We start from the raw sequence: 23,172 nt of genomic DNA, 5'->3' as shown, positions 1-23,172 counted from the left end.
CGGAGATTTTCAGGGTGGGTGGACGGGGGCTCCGTGAACGCTCAGGTTCGCGATCGTGCCTGGCCCTTGCCGGGGATGAGCCCGTGGCCTGAGGTAGGGCGCGGGCAGCTATGCCGTCCCGGGGCAGGAGCCGGCGGGCAGAGGGAGCCACGCTCCGCCCCTGGGCCGGGCGCGCCTGCGCACTCGCGGCGGCCGCCCGGCCTTCCCGGCATCCCCGGCGTCGGCCCCGTTAGGCCCCGGGGTCTGCGGCCTGCAGGCGGCTGGCGCTGGTTCCCGCCGCCCCAGAGGCCCGCGGCGCGCACGTCCAGCGCCACGAGGGAGCGGTGCTGGCCCGGCCTGTGGTCCTGGCCATCGGAGGCCGGGCGCTGTGGGGCCGAGGTAAGGAGAGGAAAGGGGAAGGAGCGCGGCTCGCCCCCGCCTCAGGCCCGCGAGTGTGAGGCGGGCGTGCGTGTGTGTGTGTGTGTGTGTGTGTGTGTGTGAGAGAGAGAGGGCCGCCCGTGTGTGTGTGTGTGTGTGTGTGAGAGAGAGAGAGGGAGAGCCGCCCGTGTGTGTGAGAGAGAGACCGGGCCGCCCGTGTGCGAGTGTGTGAGAGAGAGACCCCGGGCCGCTCGTGTGTGTGTGTGTGTGTGTGTGTGTGTGTGTGTGTGTGTGTGTGTGTGAGAGAGAGGGCCGCCCGTGTGTGCGTGTGTGTGTGTGTGTGAGAGAGAGAGGGCCGCCCGTGTGTGTGTGTGTGTGTGTGTGTGTGTGTGTCCGCCGGCAGCCCCTGTGTGAGCGGAGGTGCTTGTGGCGTTCCGATGTGCGACTCCGTGCCAGCTGGCACCCGAGGGCCGTCTGTCCCCAGTCCCGCCGCCCAAACATTAGACTAGATGGCAAAGGGACCTACCGGCCGGCCGCCCCCGCCACGTCCCCGTGCACGTGGGCTGGGAGGGGGCCGGATTCGAGGTGCGGACCCCGAGACCCCCGCAGGAGGCTCTGGGGAGCCGGGACCCCAGCTTCCCTGCCGGGCCCGCTCGCCTTAGGCTGGAGCGCGGCGTGGGGCCTTCATCGGGGCAGCCGCAGGGCCGCCCTGTTAAGTCCGTTCAGAGAAATGGGCTTTGAGGAAAGCGAGCTGTTGTGGACTGGTCACGTCAACGTGAATTGGTGTTTCCTGTTGGTTCTGTGAAATGCGTTTTGATTTTGTAGGACAAGGGGGGAGGGGAGGTACTTGCGTTCTGATAGGGAACCCCCGCCCTAGGACCTGTGTGCACCTCTGCGTTGTTGGGTTCTTCCCATCACTTCTGTGGACTTAAAACTTGTGTGTAAAGCCTTTAGACAGTTCCTGCTATTTCACACGTTCTTAATGAACTTTAGCTATTTTTTGGTTTTAAAAAAGTGAGTTTTGTGTTGTTTCTTCCACTTATTGATTTCATTTGAAAGGCAGAGGTAACAGAGAGGAGGACAGACAGGGGAAATCTTACAGGAGCTTGTGGGCAGGACCGGAAATATCTTCCATCGGATGACTCTCTCCCCAAGTGACCACAACGGCTGGTGCTGTGCCGCTCCAAAGCCAGGAGCCAGGCACGTTTTCCGAGTCTCCCACGCGGGTGCAGGGTCCCAAAGCTTTGGGTTGTCCTTGACTGCTTTCCTAGGCCACAGGCAGGGAGCTGGATGGGAAGTGGAGCCTCCGGGATTAGAACTGGCGCCCATAAGGGATCCTAGCGCATTCAAGGGGAGGACTAGGCTACAACGCCAGACCCAAGAGTGTCATATAAGAGATTTTGAGATGTTCACCGGCAGCTCTTTCTGGATGAGAAGGAAGAAAAACAGGCAACACTAAAACTAAAAAAAAATTTTTGTTTGTTTGTTTTAAGAATCTAATGTCCTAATAGTTTACAAGAGTTAAGAAATTAGAGATGCTTGAATGTATTTGGGGCTTAGCGGGCCAGACAGTGTACATAAAATTGTTCTTGCTTTCGTAATAAAATGTACAGCAGAGGTGTGGATAAGATGTACTAGCTGTATTGTAAATAATTCTAGATATATGTGTGTTTAAGTCAGTTTAGCCACAGAATAAAACAACATTGCAGAAGTAAATATCATTTTTGAGGGTTGGGCATTTAATTTTTGCTATTCTTTATCATAATTATTGGCTACTATCTTATCTTCTTGTATGAATGAACATAATCAAGGAAAAAGTGTCATTGCTGAACTCATTGAAGAATGCTTCCATGAAGTGTTGGTACCCAAACTTCATTTTATCCCTGTAGTTTTCCACTGAATAATTAAGATCAGAGTTCTCAGGCCCGGCACGATGGCATAGTGGTTAAAGTTCTCGCCTTGAACACACCTGGATCCCTTGTGGGTGCCGGTTCTAATCCTGGCAGCCCCACTTCCCATCCAGCTCCCTGCCTGTGGCCTGGGAAAGCAGTCGAGGATGGCCCAAAGCCTTGGGACCCTGCACCCACATGGGAAACTCAGAAGAGCTCCTGGATCCTGGCTTTGGATTGGCTCACCTGCAGCCATTGTGGTCACTTGGGGAGTGAATCATCGTAGGGAAGATCTTCCTCTCTGTCTCTGCTCCTCTCTGTATATCTGCTCTTCCAATAAAAATAAATAAATCTAAAAAAAAAACCCCAGAATTCTCCATAAATCTGCTTTATTTTTGTTTGAAAATAGTTTCATTTTATTTTCTAGTGTTAAAATTAATGTAGCTTTATTAAAAAAAATATGAGGGAACATTTTTTTTAAAAGATTTATTTATTTTTATTGCAAAGTCAGATATACAGAGAGGAAGATCTTCATCCGATGATTCACTCCCCAATTGGCTGCAATGGCCAGTGCAGTGCCGATCCGGAATCAGGAGCCAGGAAGTTCCTCCATGTCTCTCACAGGGGTGCAGGGTCCCAAAGCTTTGGGCCGTCCTACAAGCAGGGAGCTGGACAGGAACTGGAACAACTGGGACAGGAAGCTCCTGGCTCATGGGTTTGGATTGGCTCAGCTTCAGCCGTTGCAGCTACTTTGGGAGTTAACCAGTGGATGGAAGATGTTTTTCACTGTCTCTCCTCTCTGAAAATCTGCCTTTCCAATTCATTTTTTAAAATAAGGAAATGTATGATAGTTTAGCTGCCAAGAGAATTTGTCACACCTTTTCTAGAGCCTAGGTTGTAGAAAAGAGAACGGCAAAGTGAAGCAGAGAAGCAGTGGATTGTCCTAGTTGTCAACACAGAAATGAACTCAGTTTTAAGTTATCCTGTTGTAGTCAGGGCTGTTAGTGCAGCAGTTTTAATACATGTTGTTTCTAAATTTCTCATGTCCTGCGATTTCAGGCAGGCTTGTGAGACTTGATTCTGGCTTAGAAGATGCAGAATGTACAAAGGTTTGGACTTTGCGGACTCCTTTAGATTTCTCCATGTATGATGTGTTTGTGTGTGATTTGTGTGAGCATCTGTCCACACTTGGTGGAGAAAGGCTATAGTGGGAAATTATGTCAGCTCGATTGTTTTGGGAATCTGGGGCATATCTGTACTCCTGGTCTTGTTTTCCTCCCCTAGCTCTCGCCTCTGGATTCTTCTCTCCTGGCAAGTAAACTCCAGAGGAAGATTTTGCATTTCTAAACCATGGCTCATGTAAGTTGCTGGATTTTTTTTTTCTCTTAGAATTATCATTGCTATATTCCTATGTACATTTCCTCATCTGAAATGTCAGCAAACAAAGTTATATCCCAGAAACTTCTGTTAGTTCTTCTAAACTCAGTGAAGGATGAGGCTTGATGGAATAATTGTTATCCTGTTATCTTTTCTTTCTGGCCTTTTTTTCTGGCGTATATTTTAAATAGTCATCAGTACCTCCCATATGTGATCAGTCTTATATTAAAAAATTGCAATGCTGCGGAAGTGAAATCTCTTGGAAGAGGCATTTGATTATCCCTTTAAAAATTTTGAGATGTTAGGCTTGTTTAAGTACTCAAAGGAAACTCTGAACTTTTTTTCAGACTTGAGCTTTCCCAGTATATAAGTTTCACTTTCATTTGGCCTTAGCCTCTTTAAATTGAGGCTCTCATGCTTTTGTAAGACTTTCAGAATTGGATAGGAATGTGGCTGAGTGCATACAGGAAAAAAGGTCATGGGTCTTTATTGGGCATTTGTAAGAGTTAACCACTCAGGGCACAGGTCTCTCTCTACCTGACATCTCAACTACTAGACTTACCAACTGCCCATGAACAGTCATGTTTTAAGAAGTGCATTAAAGGGCCCGGCCCAGTGGCCTAGCGGCTAAAGTCCTCACCTTGAACATCCTGGGATCCATATGGGTGCCGGTTCTAATCCTGGCGGCCCTGCTGCCCATCCTGCTCCCTGCTTGTGGCCTGGGAAAGCAGTCAAGGACAGCCCAAAGTTCTGGGACCCTGCACCCGTGTGGGAGACCCAGAAGAGGTTCCTGGTTCCCAGCTTCAAATCGGCGCAGCACTGGCTGTTGTGGCTCACTTGGGGAGTGAATCATTGGACAGAATCAATCTTCCTCTCTGTCTCTCCTCCTCTCTGTATATCTGACTGTAATAAAAATTAATAAATCTTTTTTTAAAAAGGGTACTTTAAAAAATAATAAAATAAAAAGCGCATTAAAAACAGCTGTATAACAAAACAAATGCTTGTAATATGACATACTTTCCATGATTAACTTGGAGGAAATTCTTTAATTATATTCAGATCCTTTATGATAGAAATACTAGGAGAAAAAAGTGAAAATAAAAAACCTGAAAAGATATTGTAGGGAGCCTTTGTGCAAAAAATGAATTTATTTTATTTTTGATGTTTACATAGTTGAGAAGGATGTATGCTCATGTGAACCAGTGATTAGGGTGGAAAGAATCAAGGTGGTGTGGAGGAAAGTGAATGAGACAGTTGCTTCCAGTTTTTTTTCTTCCTTCCAGGAGAGGAAAGAAAGAAGGGGAGAGTGCTACTCCCAGCAGCCTAACAGCATCAGTAACCAGGGATGGGAGATAACCACTCAGTGTCATGCTAGGATCCCCATTGTGGAGCGTGTTCCAAGAACATGCTTTTAAGAATATGCTTCTAAGTGGTTTCGATAGTTCTGAGCTCCTGTTGATTTAGGGTGAGGAAATCCCTCGAGGGTCCATTGGGTGACATAGTCCACCTCTAGTTTGCACTTACCCAGCTACTTGCTGTCAAAGCTTAGTCAGGACAGTTGTCCAATCTGTTCCACTGTCCATCTGCTATGGTACTAGATGTCCTATGCAGGCTTGAATGAACTGTTATGTCCCACATGTGCATCTGGGCATGCCATCCACTGCACAGGGTTCAGCAACTGAGGAGACCCAGTTCTAATAGATGCATTCCATGGTCAGATAACAAATCCTGTAGTTTTCCCTACGGTTGCAATTCTGAGTCCAGTGGTCTAGTTGGTGGTGGGGAGGGGGTCTCCAAAGGAGCCTCACCAGAGGTGATCCCAGACCTGTGCAGGTTCTGGCTCAGTCTGTCACCCACATTATCCTCCACACACACTGGTGGTTGCAGTCACTCAGTTCTGTCTCTAGTCTCATCTCATATGCAAATAACAGATGCTATGAGCCAACTCCACCTTGCCCACCACACACTCGCCTCAGGTATACCAGCAGGAACTGCAGCCCAGTTGGGGTGACCCCTAATAACTTCCTCCAGGCCTGCACCCAGTCCTGGCTCCTGTGCATGCTGGTATGTTCAGCAGACTGATCCAGTCCATCCCACATAGCATTTGGCTCTTGTACACACCAATGTGTGCTACATCTAGCTCAGCCCCACTGACCCCACTATCCAGCCCATACTTATGCTGACAGGTGCTACCACCTGTCCAGCCAGTCCTGCTCCAAACCTCATGCTCATCTGTAGAAGCTGCAGCTCATTGGAGGGGTGCCCACAATTTACCTACCAGGCCCACTCCCCACCTCAGATCTTGTACTTTCCAGGTGATAGTGTGGTCTAGCCTGACAGAACTTTTCCCCCATTGCTGGTACTTGCCAGTTGATGCTGCAGCAAAGCTCAACTAGCCTGTACCTACTCTGGCTCATGTGGCAGCAGATATGGTAACCTAGCCAGCCTGGCTCTCCCCCTAACCCAGCTCACGTGCAGATCAACTGGTTTTGTAGGCCTGCTCAGCCTGTTCTGCCCCAAGTCTGAGCTCTCAAATTCATCATTGGGAGCATTGGCCTCCGCAGCCCTCCTGCTGGGCTCACCCCCCATCCCCACCCTCACAACTGCCAATTGGGGCCATGAACTGACCCTGCCCAGCTTGTATGCCAACCTGACCCACACATATTGGCAGATTGTACAACCCGGTTTGGTCTCTGCTCCTAACCTCGGTTCTTGTGTTCACCCTCGGGGACTATGTCCTGAAAGAGGAGTTCCCTAAGCTCCTCCATCAGGTCACCTTCCAGTTGCATATTTCATGCACTCTGGTGGGTATTTGGTCCAGCCTGACTTGACCCACCTCCTGTTCTGGCATTCACAAGCATTACCTGATTGGACCATACCAATTTGGGCTCTTATTGGAGGGTGTTACAGTATAGCCACGCTTGTCCTACCTTCATTCCCAGCTCTTATGTGGCTCAGCAGGTGAGACCTAACCAAGCTTCTCCTACACTCACCCTGGTTCTTGCAAGTGCTAGTGGGTGCTTGACTCTCATCTAGTCTGGCACAGCCCTAAAAACAGCCCACACCCATGCTGAAGTATACTGCAACCATGTCCAGCCCAGCTTGTTGTCGTCATTCTGACTCTTGTGCTCACTAGAGGGGACTGCAGCCCAGCAGGGGTGTCCTTTTAGCTTCCTGACTCAGCTACTCCCAGTCACAAATCTTGGGAATGCTGGTGATTGTTCTTACCTACCCCGACATAGCCCATCTTCCATCTTGACCTTTGCCATCAGATGCTGCAGCCTGGCCTAACCTAGCCCGCTGCCAGTCCCAACTCTCAAGTGGGGTGCTGCAGCCTAGTCCTGCCCATTCTGCCTCCATCCCCAGCTCTCAGGCAAACAGGCTGAAATGAAGAAGCCAAGCCAAGCATGGCCCACATCCCATCCTGGCTGCCACATATGTGTATGCTACAATTTGGCCTGACCTTGTTTGCTCTTCCTCCCCTATCCAGCCCATACACATGCCAGCAAGTGGAACAGCCCTGCCTGGTCTAGCCTACATCCAGCCCCAACTCTTCATGCTCACCAGTGGGAGCTACAGCCCCACTGGTTCCCCAAGTTCCCACACCAGGCTCGCTCCCAGACTCAGATCTCACATGTGTCAGTGGGTGCTAGAGCCCTTCCCAGCATGGTCCAACCCCTAGTCTTGGCCTTTGTGAGCGCTGATGCTTGCTGCATTCCAGCCCACGCCCAATTCTTGAGTACGCCTGTGGGTGCCACAGCTTGGGCCAACCCAGGCTACTCTGAATTCCAGTTCTCAATGAGTGTTGATGAGGTTTGGGCATGCCAGCTTCTCCCATCACCACCCCCAGCTCAGCGAACTAGCGGGTATTACTATCCCACAGGGATGAGCCCATGAATTCCCCTCAGAATAGTGACATGGCCCTCCCTAACTTGGACCACCCCCAGCCCCAACCCTTGCTGGCAGATACTGTGGTTTGTCCTGCAAGGCAAGTCCCCCAGCCCTAGCCAGCTTCCCCCCTCTCCAAAGCACCTGCTCTCAGCTACCTCATTTAACTGCAGTTATAGTGGCCCACTCTGTCAAAGTCCCCCAGAAGTTGTCATTCTTCATCTGTAGTGTACTTCCTCAATGGTCCTCACCCACCCACCCACACATCCTCAAATCCCTCTCAGGACAATTCACAGCCACCACTTCTGAAGTAAGTGCTGGGTTCTGGGCCTGTCCTGGTCTTCTGGTGGTGCCATGCACACTGCACACTATAGGGAGCCTTTTTAAGAAATTTTTTTTAGGGCTCAGGGTGTGGTGGTCTAGTGGCAAAAGTCCTCGTTTTTGACTGCTAGGATCCCATATGGGCACCAGTTCTAATCCCGGCAGTCCCACTTCCTATCCAGCTCCCTGCCTGTGGCCTGGGAAAGTGGTTAAGGACGGCCCAAAGCCTTGGGACGCTGCACCCGCATGGGAGACCTGGAAGAGATTCCTGGCTCCTGGCTTCGGATTGGCTCAGCTCTAGCCGTTGTTGCCACTTGGGGAGTGAGTCAACAGACAGATCTTCCTCTCTGTTTCTCCTCTCTGTATATCTGGTTTTCCAATAAAAATAAATTAATAAATAAATAAATAGATTCTTAAAAATCTGTTTTTCTAAAGCATAGGTAGAATGACTCATATTTTTATGAGTTTATGAATGAGACATTTAGTAGGCAGAAAGCTAATGTGTGCTGTTTCATTTAATCATAAAATTCTGCTGGGACCCAGCAGTACAGCACAGTTGTGGGTTAAACTACCATAACCTGTGATGGCCACATTCCATATGGATGCTAGTTTTAGCCCTGGCTATTCTGCTTCCTATCTGACTCCATGCTGAAGGGCCCAGGAAAGCAAAAGAAGATGGCTCAGGTGCCTGGGCTTCCGCACCAATATGAGAGACCTGCATAAAGCTCCAGGCTCCTGCCCTCAGCTTGGCCCAGCTCTGGGTTTGCAGCAGTTTGGGGAATGAACTCACAGCTGAAAGATCTTTCTATTTCTCTTATGCTATGCTCTACCTTTCACATAAATACATTTTTTTTTTAATGCTGTTTCTTCTCCTTTCCAGATTGATTTGGATTATTGAGGTATCCCATAGTATATGAGAGAAATTCTAAAGATAAGTGTAGTTTGGTACAAAAATTTTTGAAACCCATTTTTTTCTTATAATACAAGCTTTTGTGAACCCCACATTTAAGAGACAGCAGGATCCTCATGCATACAAAGGCACTTTGCTTTCTTACATCAATGTATTTTTTTTTAAGATTTATTTATTTTTATTGGAAAGTTGGACGTACAGAGAGGAGGAAAGACCAGAAAGATCTTCCATCCGATGGTTCACTCCCCAAGCGGTCACAATGGCTGGAGCTGAGCCAATCTAAAGCCAGGAGACAGGAGCTCTTCCAGGTCTCCCACGGGTGTGCAGGGTCCCAAAGCTTTGGGCTGTCTTCCACTGCTTTCCCAGGACAGAAGCAGGAGCTGGATAGGAAGTGGTGCTGTCAGGATTAGAACCGGCGCCCAAATGGGATCCTGGCGCGTTCAAGGCGAGGACTTTAACCATTACGCTATCATGCCGGGCCTCTTACATCGATGTATTAGAGTCATCCAGCCTGGATCTGTGTGCCGTATAATCCAATGCCTATAATATCCCTTCTTACCTTTTCTTTCTGTTTTGAAGCAAATTTTCCTTCATTTCGGTTGTAATTACGTTTTATCATTTCAGAAATCGGTGATGTTCAGTGATGTATCCATAGTCTTCTCTCAGGAAGAGTGGGAATTCCTGGACTTGGAGCAGAAGGATTTGTACAGAGATGTGATGTTAGAGAACTACAGCAACCTGGTCTCCCTGGGTAAGGTTTCTGCCTCTGGTAATTTAGACTGTTCCACATCGTCTTTTTCTTTAAAAACTCAATTTCTGTCTCATGTTTTGTTTTTCATGTATATTTTCATTTGCATTTGAAAGTCAGAAACAGATGTTCTGTTGTTTCGTTCCCTGCGATGCCTGCAACAGCCAGCACTGGGCCAGGCTGAAGCCAAGAGCCAGGAGCTCCATCTGTGCTTCCCACATGGCTATCAATGACCCAAAGGTTGAGCCACCGCCTGCTGCCTCTAGGCTGTGCATTAGCAGGAAGCTGGATTGGAATAGGAGTATGCAGAACCCAAATCCTACACTCTAACGATGGGATGTGGGTATGCCAAGCAGCTACTTAAACTCTGCACCAAAGACCCACTCCAGTTCCATGTTCTAAAGGAATGGATTGAGTTGTATTTTGTTGGAAGTATCTCCACTAAATATATCCATCCTCCCCACCCTTAAATAGCCCTGAGGTTTTCTGGAGGAGTCGATTGGAAATCAGGTTGATTTTATAGCCTTACAGGTTCCAAATAAATGGATTTCTCTTTTTGTTTGTACTCACAGTTGATTTAGGTGTTGAGAGTAGTAAGGAAAACAGATTCTGTTTCTTGGTTTTTCTGTTGAAAAAAAAAAAACCACATAGTTTATAGAGCATTAAATTGGGTCAGTAGGCTCTACTTATAATTAGTTATAATTAAGAGTACTTGCTTCCTGGGCTGGCATTGTGGCATAGTATTTTTTGTTTTGTTTTGTTTTAAGACACAGTTTCATAGGCTCTGGGATTCCCCCAACTCCTCCCCATGCCCTCCCCCCTGTGGCATAGTATGTTAAGCTGCTCCCTACAATGACAGAATCTCATGTGGACACGAATTCAAGCCTCGGATGCTCTGCCTCTCATCCAGCTTCATGCTGGTGTACCTGGGACAGCAGCAGGAGGTGGCCCAGTCACTTGGGCCCGTGCACTCACATGGACAAACCTGATGAAGCTCCTGGCTTCAGTATGACCCTGTCCTGGCTGTTACAACCATGTGGGTAATGAACCAGAAGGTGGAAGGTCTCTCTCTCCCTCCCTCTTTGTTTCCCTGTAACTCTACCTTTCAGAAAAATAAATCTAAAGTAAATAAATAAATCTAAAGTAAATAAACAGGGACCTGGTGTAGTGGCTCAGTAGCTAAATCCTTCCCTTACATGTCCAAATTCCATATGAGTGCTAGTTCGTATTCTGGGTGCTCAACTTCCCATCTACTACCCTGCTTGTGGCCTGGGAAGGCAGTGGAGGATATCCCAAAGCCTTGGGTCCCTGTGCCCTCATGGGAGACCTGGAAGAAGCTCCTGGCTCCTGACTTTGGATTGCCTCAGCTCTGGGCGGCCATTGCAGTCACTTGGGGAGTAAACCTGTGGATGGAGGATCCTTTTCTCTGTATTTTCTTCTCTCTGTAAATTTGCCTTTCCAATAAAAATAAACTAAATTTTAATAAATAAATAGAGTACTCATTCTTGTGGTTGCTAAGTATATTCCATTTTCTCTCTTTTTTTAAAAGATTTATTTATTTTTATTGCAGTCATATATAGAGAGAGGAGGAAAGACAGAGAGGAAGATCTTCTGTCCATTGATTCACTTCCCAAATGGCCACAATAGCTGGGGCTGTGCCGATCCAAAGCCAGGAGCCTGGAGCCTCTTCTGGGTCTCCCACGCAGGTGCAGGGTCCCAAAGCTTTGGACCATCCTCAACTGCTTTCCCATGCCACAAGTATGGAGCTGGATGGGAAGTGGAGCTGCCGGGATCCTGGAGTGTGCAAGGATAGGACTCTAGCCATTAGGCTACCGTGCTGGTCCCAGGATCTTTTCTTCTTAGATTTGTTTGTTTATTTATTTTGAGAGTCAGATTTACAGAGAGGAGGAGAATCAGAGAGAGATCTTCCATCTGCTATTTCACTCCCCCAAAGGCCACAATGGCTAATACGCATCGATCTGAAGCCAGGAGCTTCTTCTAGATCTGCCATGTAGTTGAGGGGCCCAAGGACTTGAAGCCACCTTTTGTTGCTTTCCCAGGCTTTAGGCAGGGAGCTAAATTGGAAATGGAGAAGTCAGAATTCAAAACTAGTGCCCATATGGGATGCCAGCATATGGCTCAGCTTGCTAAGCCACCGTGCCAGACACAATACAGGAAGTATTTGAACCACACAGTTTTCAGTCATTGCTGCCTTTGAAGAAGGAACACTTACACGAATACTGATTTTCCTCCCTCTCTAGTCCTTATTCATTATGTAACCTCAAGGTCCATAGTTTTAAAGCTATTTTTCCTTTGGTTTTAAACACTTTATCAATTACCAACTTGACCTGTTTGTTATAAGTTTAACCAATACTGAAAGTAATTTAGAAAATGTTTTTTTATTTTTGTAATATGTTAAATTTCTTTTCTTCTACACAGGATGCTTTGTTTCTAAACCAGATGTGATTTCCTTATTGGAGCAAGGAAAAGAGCCCTGGAAGGCTGCGAGGAGAGGCAGGAGGCGCTGTGCAGGTGAGTGAGGGCCAACCAGGCAGGAGAGGCCATCACTACAACACAGAATACAAACAGTGGGAAAAGAGGCATACCCTTGGGGTGTTGTTTAAAAACTCTTTAAACATCCATTACTGATGGGTAAAAAAAATCTGAGTTTTGGAGGGCAAATTAATATCTTATTTACTAGGTAATAGAAAAAACTAGCCCATGTATACCCTGTAGCAGTCCATTGCCTTAACCACTCAGCCAGCTCATCCCCTATTACCCTTTTAAAACACAAAGTGCTAGTCCATTAACTCATTTTTTATTCTCTCCAATTTTTCTCTTCTTTGAAAGGACTAAGGGTGGGAGCAACTATCTTTGTTCATTGTTAAAAATCATTGTACATTTTCATGCTCGCTTCGGCAGCACATATACTAAAATTGGAACGCTACAAAGAAGATTAGCATGTCCCCTGCACAAGGATGACACACAGAAATCATTGTACATTTTCATTTCATTGTGCTCCTCTTTTGCGTAGATAAATATCTATATGTCATGCACTGTTATGGATAAAATCATTACAGTGGTAAGCAAAGACTGCCAAGTCCCCAATTCCCAGAGAAGTTGCTTTGTATTAAGAGGAACATGGTAGCTGTAAATAAATAAAATTATGATTCAGGCAATAGGACATTGCTGTGAAGAAAAGCAGAGAAAATGGATATGAAACTGATTTGGGATTCAATTATGATCAGAGAGACTGCTTTTCTCATGTATTGTAACTATTTGAGTTAGAGGGAGTTGGGGTGAGAAAGAAAGAGATCTCCCAGCTACTGGTTCATTTCTCAGATGACTTCAGGTAAGTAAATTGTTAATACTTCAAATAATGAGGGCCTGGTACAGTAGCCTAGTGGCTACAGTCCTCGTGTTGGATATGCTGGGATCCCATATGGGTGCCTGTTCATATCCGTGCTGCTCTACTTCCCATGCAGCTCTCTGTTTACAGACTGGGCAAACAGTCAAGGAGGTCCCAAAACCTTGGAGCCTTGTGCCCACTGAAGATCTCCTGTCTCCTGGCTTCAGATCAGCTCAGCTCCGGCCATTGCGGCCATTTGGGGAGTGAACGAACAGATGGAAAATCTTTCTCTCTGTCTCTCCTTTCTGTAAATCTGCCTTTCCAATAAAAATAATTCTTTAAAAAAATTTGAAAATTATAAAGAATAACAACGTAAATTCACATACTGTCAGTTGAGTCAGTCTCAAATGAAATCCATTATTTTGCATATTTGCTATTATACCTCAGAATAAGAGATTAATCAGGGAACTTGTGCAAGTTTTATTTTCTATGAAAAGTCTTCTTTTTTATAGGATGTATTTTATTTATTTGGTCACGAGGGTTACAGGGAGAGAGATAGAGAGGGAGATCTTCTATCTATTAATTCCCTCCCTAAATGGCTGCAGTGATCTGGGCTAGTCTGGGCCAAGCCCAGCCCAGCACCCATCAGGTCTTCCATGTGCACGGCAGAGACCCAAGAGCTTGAGCCATCATCCACGGCTTTCCCAGGTGCATTCTCGGAAAGCCAGATAAGAATTAGAGCAGCCAGGATTTGAATTGGCGCTTCGATGTAATTTGCCAGGATTGGGGGTTTAGTTTAAGCTGCTGCACCATGCTACCTCTGTGAAAAGTTTGGAGAGACAGAAATAATGTGGTTTGGGTGGTGTTTATTAATCATCGTCTCAGTGATTCTGGTTATCAATTTGAGAACCACTGACTTAAAAATATATTCTTAACACTAATCTTGGGCCCAGCACTGTGGTCTAGCAGCTGAAGTCCTCACCTGAATGCGCCGGGATCCCATGTGGGCACCAGTTCTAATCCCAGCAGCTTCACTTTCCATCCAGCTGCCTGCTTGTGGCCTGGGAAAAGAGTTGAGGACAGCCCAAAGCCTTGGGACCCTGCACCCGTGTGGGAGACCTGGAGGAATTCCCTATCTCCTGGCTTTGGATCGTCTCAGCACCGATCGTTGCAGTCACTTGGGGAGTGGATTATCAGATGGATGATCTTCATTTCTGTATCTCCTCCTTTTTGTATATCTGACTTTGCAATAAAAATAAATATATCTTTAAAAAAAACTAATCTCACTTTCTAATATAAACTCTCATTTTCTAGTATTCCCTTTAGCTTTTCTCCCCTCAAATTGAATAAGTATATTTTAATATTTTATTTGATTTTTATTATATATTTTTAAATTTGTTTATTTCCCAGGCAGGTGCAGGGTCCCAAGGTTTTGGGCCATCCTCAACTGCTTTCCCAGGCAATAAGCAGGGCCGCCTGGATTAGAACTGGCGCCCATATGGGATCCTGGTGTCTATAAGGCGAGGACTTTAGCAGCTAGGCTACCATGCCAGGCTCCATATTTTAGTATTTTACTTGATGTTTTGTTTTCACTGTAGACATTCTCCTTGTAGTTACAGAAAACAGCATGTGTTTGCTTTCTTGTTTTATTTTAGAGTTGGAGACCAAGTATGAGACCAAGAAATTATCATCAGAAAGTGGTGTTTATGAAATAAACTTAACCCAGTGGAAGATAATGGACAGAATTACAAACCACGGCATTGAGAGCATTGTTTCAGAAAATGACTGGGAGTCAAAAAGAAAGTTTGAAGGACACGAGGGATCTCAAGTGGGATATCAAATGAACACCACATCTGAAAACATATCATCTCCCCCAGATCGTACATCTGCTGCTGCGCCTGAGAGAGTTCACTTTGTGGAAAAACCCTATGAATGTATAGAATGTGGGAAGGGTTTTAGAGTACGCCAACAACTTACTTTTCATGAAAGAATTCATACTGGTGAGAAACCCTTTAAATGTAAGGAGTGTGGGATGTCCTTTAGACAGACTGCGCACTTAACTCGCCATCGGAGACTGCATTCTAGTGACAAGCTCTTTGAATGTAAGGAATGTGGAGAGGCTTTCGTATGTGGTACAGACCTGAGAGTTCATCAGAAAATTCATCTTAGTGAGAAGCGCTATGAGTGTGATGAATGTGGGAAGGCTTTTAGAGTACGAGGACAACTCACTCTCCATCAGAGGATTCATACTGGTGAGAAACCCTATATATGTAAAGAATGTGGGAAGGCCTTCAGACAATATGCACATCTTACTCGACACCAAAAGCTTAATATTGCTGACAGACTCTATGAATGCAAAGAATGTGGGAAGGACTTTCTGTGTGGCCCTGGTCTTCGAGTGCATTACAAACTACATACTGGTGAGAAACCCTATGAATGTACATATTGTGGGAAGGCTTTTAGAGTGAGACAACAACTAACACTGCATCAGAGGATCCACACGGGTGAGAAACCCTATGAGTGCAAGGAGTGTGGGAAGACCTTCAGCCGTGGCTATCATCTTATTCTTCATCATAGAATTCATACTGGGGAGAAACCTTATGAATGTAAGGAATGCTGGAAGGCCTTTAGTCGTTACTCACAACTTATATCACATCAGAGCATTCATATTGGTATTAAACCTTATGACTGTAAGGAATGTGGGAAGGCCTTTAGGCTGCTGTCACAGCTTTCCCAACATCAGAGCATTCATATTGGTGAGAAACCTTACAAATGTAAGGAATGCGGGAAGGCCTTTAGATTGCGCCAAAAACTTACTCTGCACCAGAGTATTCATACTGGGGAGAAACCTTTTGAGTGTAAGGAATGTAGGAAGACCTTTAGACTTAATTCTTCCCTAACTCAGCATTTGAGAATTCATTCAGGTGAGAAACCCTATGAATGTAAGGAATGTAAAAAGGCCTTTAGACAACATTCACACCTCACCAATCACCTGAGGATTCATAATCTAAAAATGTAATTCTTTTCAGACCTATGTTATAGAATATCCTGTGGGTATAGTAACCTGTTTTGCATTATACAACTGACTCAGCATAAGAGATTTTGTACTACAAAAGGAACGTCTAACTTTAATGCATTCTACTTAACTCAAACCTGAAACTTTACTATATTGGTTTTAGAAGCCCTTCCCTTGCATGCACTGAGATTCTATCTTGGCACCGGTTTGTGTCCCGGCTGCTTCACTTCCCATCCAACTTCCTGCTTGTGACCTTGGAAAGCAGTAGAGGATGGTCCAAAGCTTTGGGACCCTGCACCCACATGGGAGTCCCAGAAGAAATTGCTGGCTCCTGGCTTCAGATTGGCTCAGTTCCAATTGTTGAGGCCATTTGAAAAATGACCAGTGAACAGATCTTCCTCTCTGTCTTTCCTCCTGTCTATACATCTGCCTTTCCAATAAAAATAAATGTGGAAAATACACCATAATCTCTATGCCAGTACTTTTCCACTGTGTTATATTGAATAAGTCACTTAATTGTGTGCTATAATTTCTTCACTTAGAAAGTGATATTATAAAACTGTGGTAAATATGCTGCAACTACTATTAGACTCTTTTCATCAAGATGTGAAATCTACATTCTTACCCTTGAATATAGGAACACTCTGCAACTGCTTTGTGCAGCAGATTATAATAGAAGTACTGCTGTGCTGGTTTCTGGACCCATGCTTTACCAGTAAGGTTACTTCATCTCAAGCCCTGAATTTTCATGTTAGAAAGTCTGGCTACTTTGCTGAAGATATATCATGAAGAGCTGAGACTACATAGCAAGAGGCATCCTGTTGAACCCAGTCTTCAGACATACCCACTCAAACAATGGACTGTTAGCTGAAATAAGTTTGGGTCCTCCACATCAGGCACCAGCTGAAGGTCACTTACTGACCACTAAGTGACCATTTACAGCAGTAGATTTGATCAAGTTCTTGACCCACAAAATGAGAAAATAAAATGATTATTGTTTTAAGCCACTAAGTATTGTTTGTATGATTATCTTTGATATTACTGTTTTTAAAAATTGATTATTTGGAAGGCAGAGTGACAGGGAGAGATATATCTTCCATTTGTTGGTTCACCCTTCAAATGTGCACAGTAGCCATGATTGGGCCACACTGAAGCCCGGAGCGCAGAGGAACTCTGCAGATCTCGTATGTGGGTGGCAGGGCCTCGAGTACTTTGAGAATCTGCTGCTTCTCAGGCACATCAGAAGCAGAGTGATAAAGACTCTGTCACTGTGGTATGAGATGGAGGCATCCCAAGTTGAAGCTGCTGTACCACAACACCCACTCCAGTATTATTCATGGTGGCAATAGAAATGCTTCCCACCAAGATTTATCTTACTGAACTTCAGATTACTTATTGTTAAAATTTAGTGGTGAGAAATATCTTCAGCTCATAAAAACAAATACTCTGCTGTCTAAGTTTTTTTATTTGAAAGGCAGAATAAAAAAGAAAGGTTGAGAGAACACTTACATGCTGATTAATTTCCCAAATGTCTGCAACAAACCATGGCTAGGAGGCCAAGAGTTCCAGCATCCAGAATTCCCGTATGAATGACAGAAACTCAAGATTTTACACCATTTCCTGCTGCCTCCCAGGTTCTTTGGGGAAAACAGAACTGGTGGCAGGACTCAAATCGTAGGAGTCTAGTATGGAATATGGGCATCCCAATGGGGGGTCTTTACCCATTATGCCACAATATACCACTCCCTTATTGATCATTGTGGCTTTGAAATCAAAATTATCTTTGACTAAGAAATCCTATCTAATTGCTGTGTCATATATTACCATTATAATTTTTATAAGCCTTTTTCTCTGAGCAAGTATATTAATCAGATGTGGAATATACTAGTGTTTCCTTGACAAATGCAAAGAAAGATGTAACATCTTGGTTTTCTTTTTGAAACAATGAAAAATGGGAGGGGAGGGGTAAGCACTGTTGCTCAATAGGCTAATCTTCCACCTGCTGGAAGATTCCCATATGGGCATCAGTTCATGTTCTGCTACACTTGTAATCCAGCTCTCCACTTTTGGTCCAGGAAAGCAGAGGAAAGATGGCCCTTTGTGTCTTCTATCTGTAAATCTGCCTTTCAAATAAAAATCTTTGAAAACAATGAAAAATGGAAGAAAGTATTATCAATTAGAGAATTTGCCCATAAAAGTTTAAGGGCTGACAGAATTTGAAGTTTGTGTTTATTTTTTAAATGTGAAATATACTTTGATGGTGATATGAATGTATATCAAAACCATAAGTGGAAGATTGATAGGAAATCATCATGGGTGGGGCAGAACTACTCTGAATGACTAAATTAGCCAAACTGCACATGCAAAAAAGACCTACAGGCAGGGGTGGGGAGAAAGAATAAGAGACAAGAATCTTCTATCAAGTGGTTCATTCCCAAATGTTCATAGAGATTGGAGCTGGACCAGACCAAAGCTAGAAGCCAGGAGCATCTTCAGCATCTCCAACATGGATGAAGGGACCTAAGTAGTTTGTCATCTATTGGTTTTCAGGGAGCATTAGCAGGGAGCTGGATCAGAAGTGCAGCGGCTGGAACTTGAACTGTTGCCCATATGGGATGCCATCATTGAAGACAGCATCTTAACCCATTACACTACACCTGCCCCACCATGTACTGTTGCAATGGATATTCTGGACACCTCCCATGAAGTATCCTTTTCCTAAAGAATTAATGACTACTGGACCCGGCACAATGGCCTAGCAGCTAAAGTCCTCACCTTGAACGCACCAGAATTCCATGAGTGCCAGATCTAATCCCATCCAACTCCCTGCTTCCCATCCAGCTCCCTGCTTGTGGCCTTGGGAAGCAGTTGAGGACAGTCCAAAGCCTTGGGACCCTGCACCCGTGTGGGAGATCTGGATGCACATATGGGCGCTGCAGCCTGGACCTGCCCAGACTATTCTCGGTCCCTGTGTCCCTCAGGATTTATTCCTCACTGACATGCACAGTGACCTTATCCACAGATGTCCCCAGGCAGTAATTCTGTACCACCAAGACCCCAGAACCTGCTGCCAGGGAGCCAGTGGGCATTGGTTGGCACTCTGGCTGGCTTAGTAGTGGTTGCTGGGGCTAGAGTCCTACGCATTAACTTCGCCTCATGTACCACCAGCAGCCACCATGCTGCCAGGAGCTCTATTCACCCAAGTCCTAAAGTCAAATTCTTGACTTCAGGATAGGCGCAGCACCGGCCGTTGTGGTTACTTGGGGAGTGAATTACTGGATGGAAGATCTTCCTCTCTGTCCCTCCTCCTCTCTGTATATCTGACTTTGCAATAACAATAAAATAAATCTTAAAAAATCAAAGTCAAGTATTGAATGATAAGTTGTTTGGAAAACCAAATGTGCTGAATATTTTTAAAAAACTTATTTATTTGAGCAAAAGGCAGAGAGAGGAAGACAGTTTTTCCAACTGCTGGTTCCCTTTCCAAATGTGCACCACAGCTGGGGCTGGGCCATGTTGCAGTCAGGTCCCAGGAACTCATTTCAGGTATCCTTGTAGGTGGCAAAGGACCTAACCACTCCAGCTAACACCATTGTCTCTTAGTGCGTGTATTAGCCGGAAGCTGAAAGAAGGATTGCAGCCAATGCCTACGCCAAATGCTTGCCTTTCTTCAGTAAATGTAATCAGAAATTATGTAAATAGGACTTTCAATTTAAAAAAATATTTTGACTAAGCTGCAAGTCTGTTTCTTTATTTCCAACTTCATATATAATCCCTTATTTACAAAATGAGTCTTACAATTCAGCTACACATCTTGCAATATCTATTGACGTTTAAGGAAAAATGAAAATCTATTAACCAATAGATATTAGATAATGGGGAGTGTGCATCCTGCAGCTGGCTTCTGATTCTTTCCAGAAGTCCGGAAGAAGACAAACTCAGCAGCAACTCATGAGCGAAGGGCCCCTCAAGATATCCCAGTGGTCACCTCTCAACATTCTTCACCACGAAGACTTCACAGCCACGGACAGTATAGGCTGAGGAGAGCCAGACACCTCTCAGTTCGTTAAAGAAAAAAAGAATTTTAAGTGAGGAAAGATAGAGGACGCCCAGTGGGAACGTCAACCACCTTAACCTCATAGATATGTATACAGAAAACTGCATTCACAACTGCAGGACAAAGGGCTTAAAGCAGGAAAAGGGGACAGCAGAGAGCGACAAAGGGGGAACGTGCAACTTTTCTGTGAGACTAAGTACCGCTCCAGGCTCGGCTGGAGCTCTGGGGGGATTTGAGTGTACACTCACACCTCGCGGGCCACGTGTGCTAAACACCTGCCACAGCGCGCCGGCTGCACGACTTCACTTTCAATTTGGTAGGACTTTTTCCCCAGAGTTTGAGAGGAAAATGCCTCCGTGGAGGATTTGCAGCTGCAAGCCCTTCCCGAGCAAACCCACGCTCACGCGCCTGCGCACTCAGGCGCGCTCCGGCACAGTCTGCGCAGCCGGTGGCCGGACGGAACCGGCCCCTTCCGGCCGCGGACTACATTTTCCAGAAGCCTCCGCGCGGCACTCCCTTCCGGCTCGCTTGTGGCTGTCGGCTCCGGGAGGTGAGTTGGCGACGAGCACTGAAGGAACGGTGTTCTGTGTGAGTCGGGTTACCATGACTGTGGGGTTTGCGACGCCATCCAGGCCTTGAGCGCCCTGGCGTGTCGGTCACGGGGCCGCAGCCGCACGGCTCGGCTCCGGGTTAGATGGAGGAGTCCTAGGACGCAGGACCCTCTGAACAAAAAGACGCAGCCCCTAGAACAGCCGCTCGACCCAGAACCGCGGCGCCCGTTAACAGAGCTCCTTCCCGGGGCAGCGGCGTGAAGTGGGAGCCGAGTGTCGCGCGGCCTTCGTGGACGCTGGCTTCCGTGACCCCGGGCAGGGTCCAGCTTGCTCCGGCGTCCTTCTTGTTCCCATGGAGGTCTGTGGGTGGCCGCTGGTTGGGAGCCCGCGTGGTGGTGGAGGTGTGCCCGAGTCACGCGTGTCGGGCTCCTTTTCCCCGGTGCTGCTCCCGGCGTGGGGAGTCGGGGACGTGGTTGCTGTTCCGGAGGTCAGCTTTAACCTGTGGTTCCTCTTTGTGCCATGAGATACAATTTTTTTTTTTTTTTTCTTGGCCTGGGGACTTTTGAGAGTTAAGAGATAAAAATCAGAAACCGGGAGTGAAGAGACAGGAAAAGCCAGCTGCAGCATTAAGTGTAATTAGTGCGTCCGTGCGCGAGCTCCGCAAGCCGTCGTGAAATGCCTCGAGCGCCTCTTTGCGCGTTAGGGTTTCCTAACCAGGGCTGCGAGTGGTTTCGCGTTGCTGTTTTCATGTCATTACTGAGGATACCAGTTACTGAGCCGCCCTCGGGCTCATCACGGTCCATTGCAGATCCCTGCTGCTCCAGGGAGTTCAGATCCTTCACCTGGAGCCCATTCCTCTAAAAGGACATTTTCTCCCCTGAACAGGCTGGTTCAATTAGGGTTTACACCTGAAATGACCCTGTAACCATCGTTTTCCTCGCCGCCGCGCAGTGAATCCTGGGATGATGAGGGTAGATTCTACCCACCCTCCCTAGTCGTTATGGAAATAGTCGACACTAACTCCTGCGAACTGCCTCTTTGTAGTCCTGCGGACCTCCTGAAGCGGCTGATGGTAGAGTTGCAGTGTAGACGGTTTTGCAGTTTGCATGGAGTGGTACATGAGGGGTCCTTTCTGCAGTGCTCAGAGTTCGGCCGCAGGGATCTTTAGGAAACGGTTCGAGGGGTGACAGACAGGGTCTTCTGCTGCCCAGGGTCTCCTGAGTCACCCTAATGTGATGAGGGTTTCTGTGCAGAGGGAACAGGGAAATGGGTTACTAGAAGGGAAGCAGGTTAGTAGAAATTTGACAGGTGGTTGGAAGTGTTTGAAAGCAGGAGTTTATTTCAGACCACACTTAGGGAAGGCTGCGTGGAGCCAATGGCTATAGGTTTTGGAGCTAAATTATCATGGTTGCATCCCAAGTTTGCCTCTAGGAGTTGTGTGAGCTCGGGGAGTCAGTGGCTTTACTTGCTATGCAACAACAGGTGCAGGGTCCCAAGGCTTTGGGCCATCCTCGACTGCTTTCCCAGGCCACAAGCAGGGAGCTGGAGGGGAAGTGGGGTTGCGGGATTAGAACTGGCGCCCATATGGATCCCGGCACTTGGAAGGCAAGGACTTTAACCACTATGCTATTGTCGAGCCCTGAGCATTTTTTCATAAACCTATTTACCCTGTGTGTCTTTTGGAAAAAATTCATTCCTTATATACTTAAGCCATTAATACCTTCATGATTAATACGAGATGTATAGTTTGTAAATCCTTTCTCGTGTTTTGTAGGTTGTCTTCTCTCTTGATTGTCTTCATAGAGCTGTAGTTGATTTTTTTGATCTAGTGCAAGATTAGGGTCCAGTTTCATTTTTCTGCATTTAGATATCCGATTCATACAGTATTCTTTTTTTTTTAAGAATTTTAAATTTTTATTGGAAAAACATTTGTAGAGAAGAGAAAAGACAGAAAGCTCTTCTGTCCAATGATCCACTCCCCAAGAGGCTGCAACAGCTGGAGCTAAGCCAGTCTGAAGCCAGAAGCTGGGAGCCAGGAGTGTCCTCTGCAGGTGTCCCACACGGGTGCAGGATCCCAAAGCTTTGGGCCGTCCTCGACTGCTTTCCCAGGCCGCAAGCAGGGAGCTGGATGGGAAGTGGAGCTGCTGGGATTAGAACCCGTGCCCACATGGGATCCCCGTGGGTTCAAGGCCAGGATTTTAACTTACTGTATCGCACTGGGCCCCTTACAGTATTTTTTATTGAAGAGAGTCACTAGTTTATTCTTGGGCTTTCTGTTCTGTGATGTTGGTTAACCTGTCTTGTTTTGGTAAATATCATACCATTTTCATTACTATGGAGTTTTAAAATTTTATTGTCACTTAAACAGTTTGATTTTAGAGGGGTGGGGCTTGTCTTTACAAATGCTTCTTCGCTGCCCAAAACCCCACCGTAGCTAGGGCTAATCGCTTTGGCTTGGGATTCCAGTACTATTATTGTTGGAAAGTGGGACAGAGTTAGACACACTAAGCCTTTCAACAGGGGAGTTCTTCAAATTCTTTCTTTTTAAAGATTTATTTATGTAGTTATTGTGAAGTCAGATATACAGAGAGGAGGAGAGACAGAGAAGAAGATTTTCCATCCGATTAACTCCCCAAGCAGTTGCAGTGGCTAGAGCTGAGCCAATCTGAAGCCAGGAGCCAGGAACTTCTTCTGGGTTCCCAACCTGGG

The 23,172-nt window shown here is 46.2% G+C and overlaps 2 protein-coding genes and 1 non-coding gene across 3 annotated transcripts in view; 2 read left to right on the top strand and 1 right to left on the bottom strand.

Annotated features, from left to right (window-relative positions):
* Positions 1–23,172, top strand: part of LOC121153689 (zinc finger protein 566-like) — a 221,779-nt gene that overhangs the window by 20,937 nt on the left and 177,670 nt on the right. Inside the window, exon 7 of the mRNA XM_040976384.1 lies at positions 14,987–15,829. Coding sequence (XP_040832318.1) covers positions 14,987–15,829 — 843 coding nt within the window. The remainder of the gene's footprint in view (positions 1–14,986; positions 15,830–23,172) is intronic.
* Positions 1–23,172, bottom strand: part of LOC121153686 (zinc finger protein 850-like) — a 277,443-nt gene that overhangs the window by 157,319 nt on the left and 96,952 nt on the right. The window lies entirely within an intron of this gene.
* Positions 12,397–12,505, top strand: LOC121153918. The gene has a single exon (XR_005883447.1). It is a non-coding gene; the product is annotated as a U6 spliceosomal RNA (small nuclear RNA).

This window comes from Ochotona curzoniae, unplaced genomic scaffold (assembly GCF_017591425.1).
Source record: "Ochotona curzoniae isolate NIBS_2020 unplaced genomic scaffold, NIBS_Ocur_1.0 contig_2699, whole genome shotgun sequence".
Taxonomy (NCBI): Eukaryota; Metazoa; Chordata; class Mammalia; order Lagomorpha; family Ochotonidae; genus Ochotona; species Ochotona curzoniae.
The sequence above is the reverse complement of the archived record's forward strand: the minus strand, read 5'-3'. Positions and strand labels throughout refer to the sequence as shown.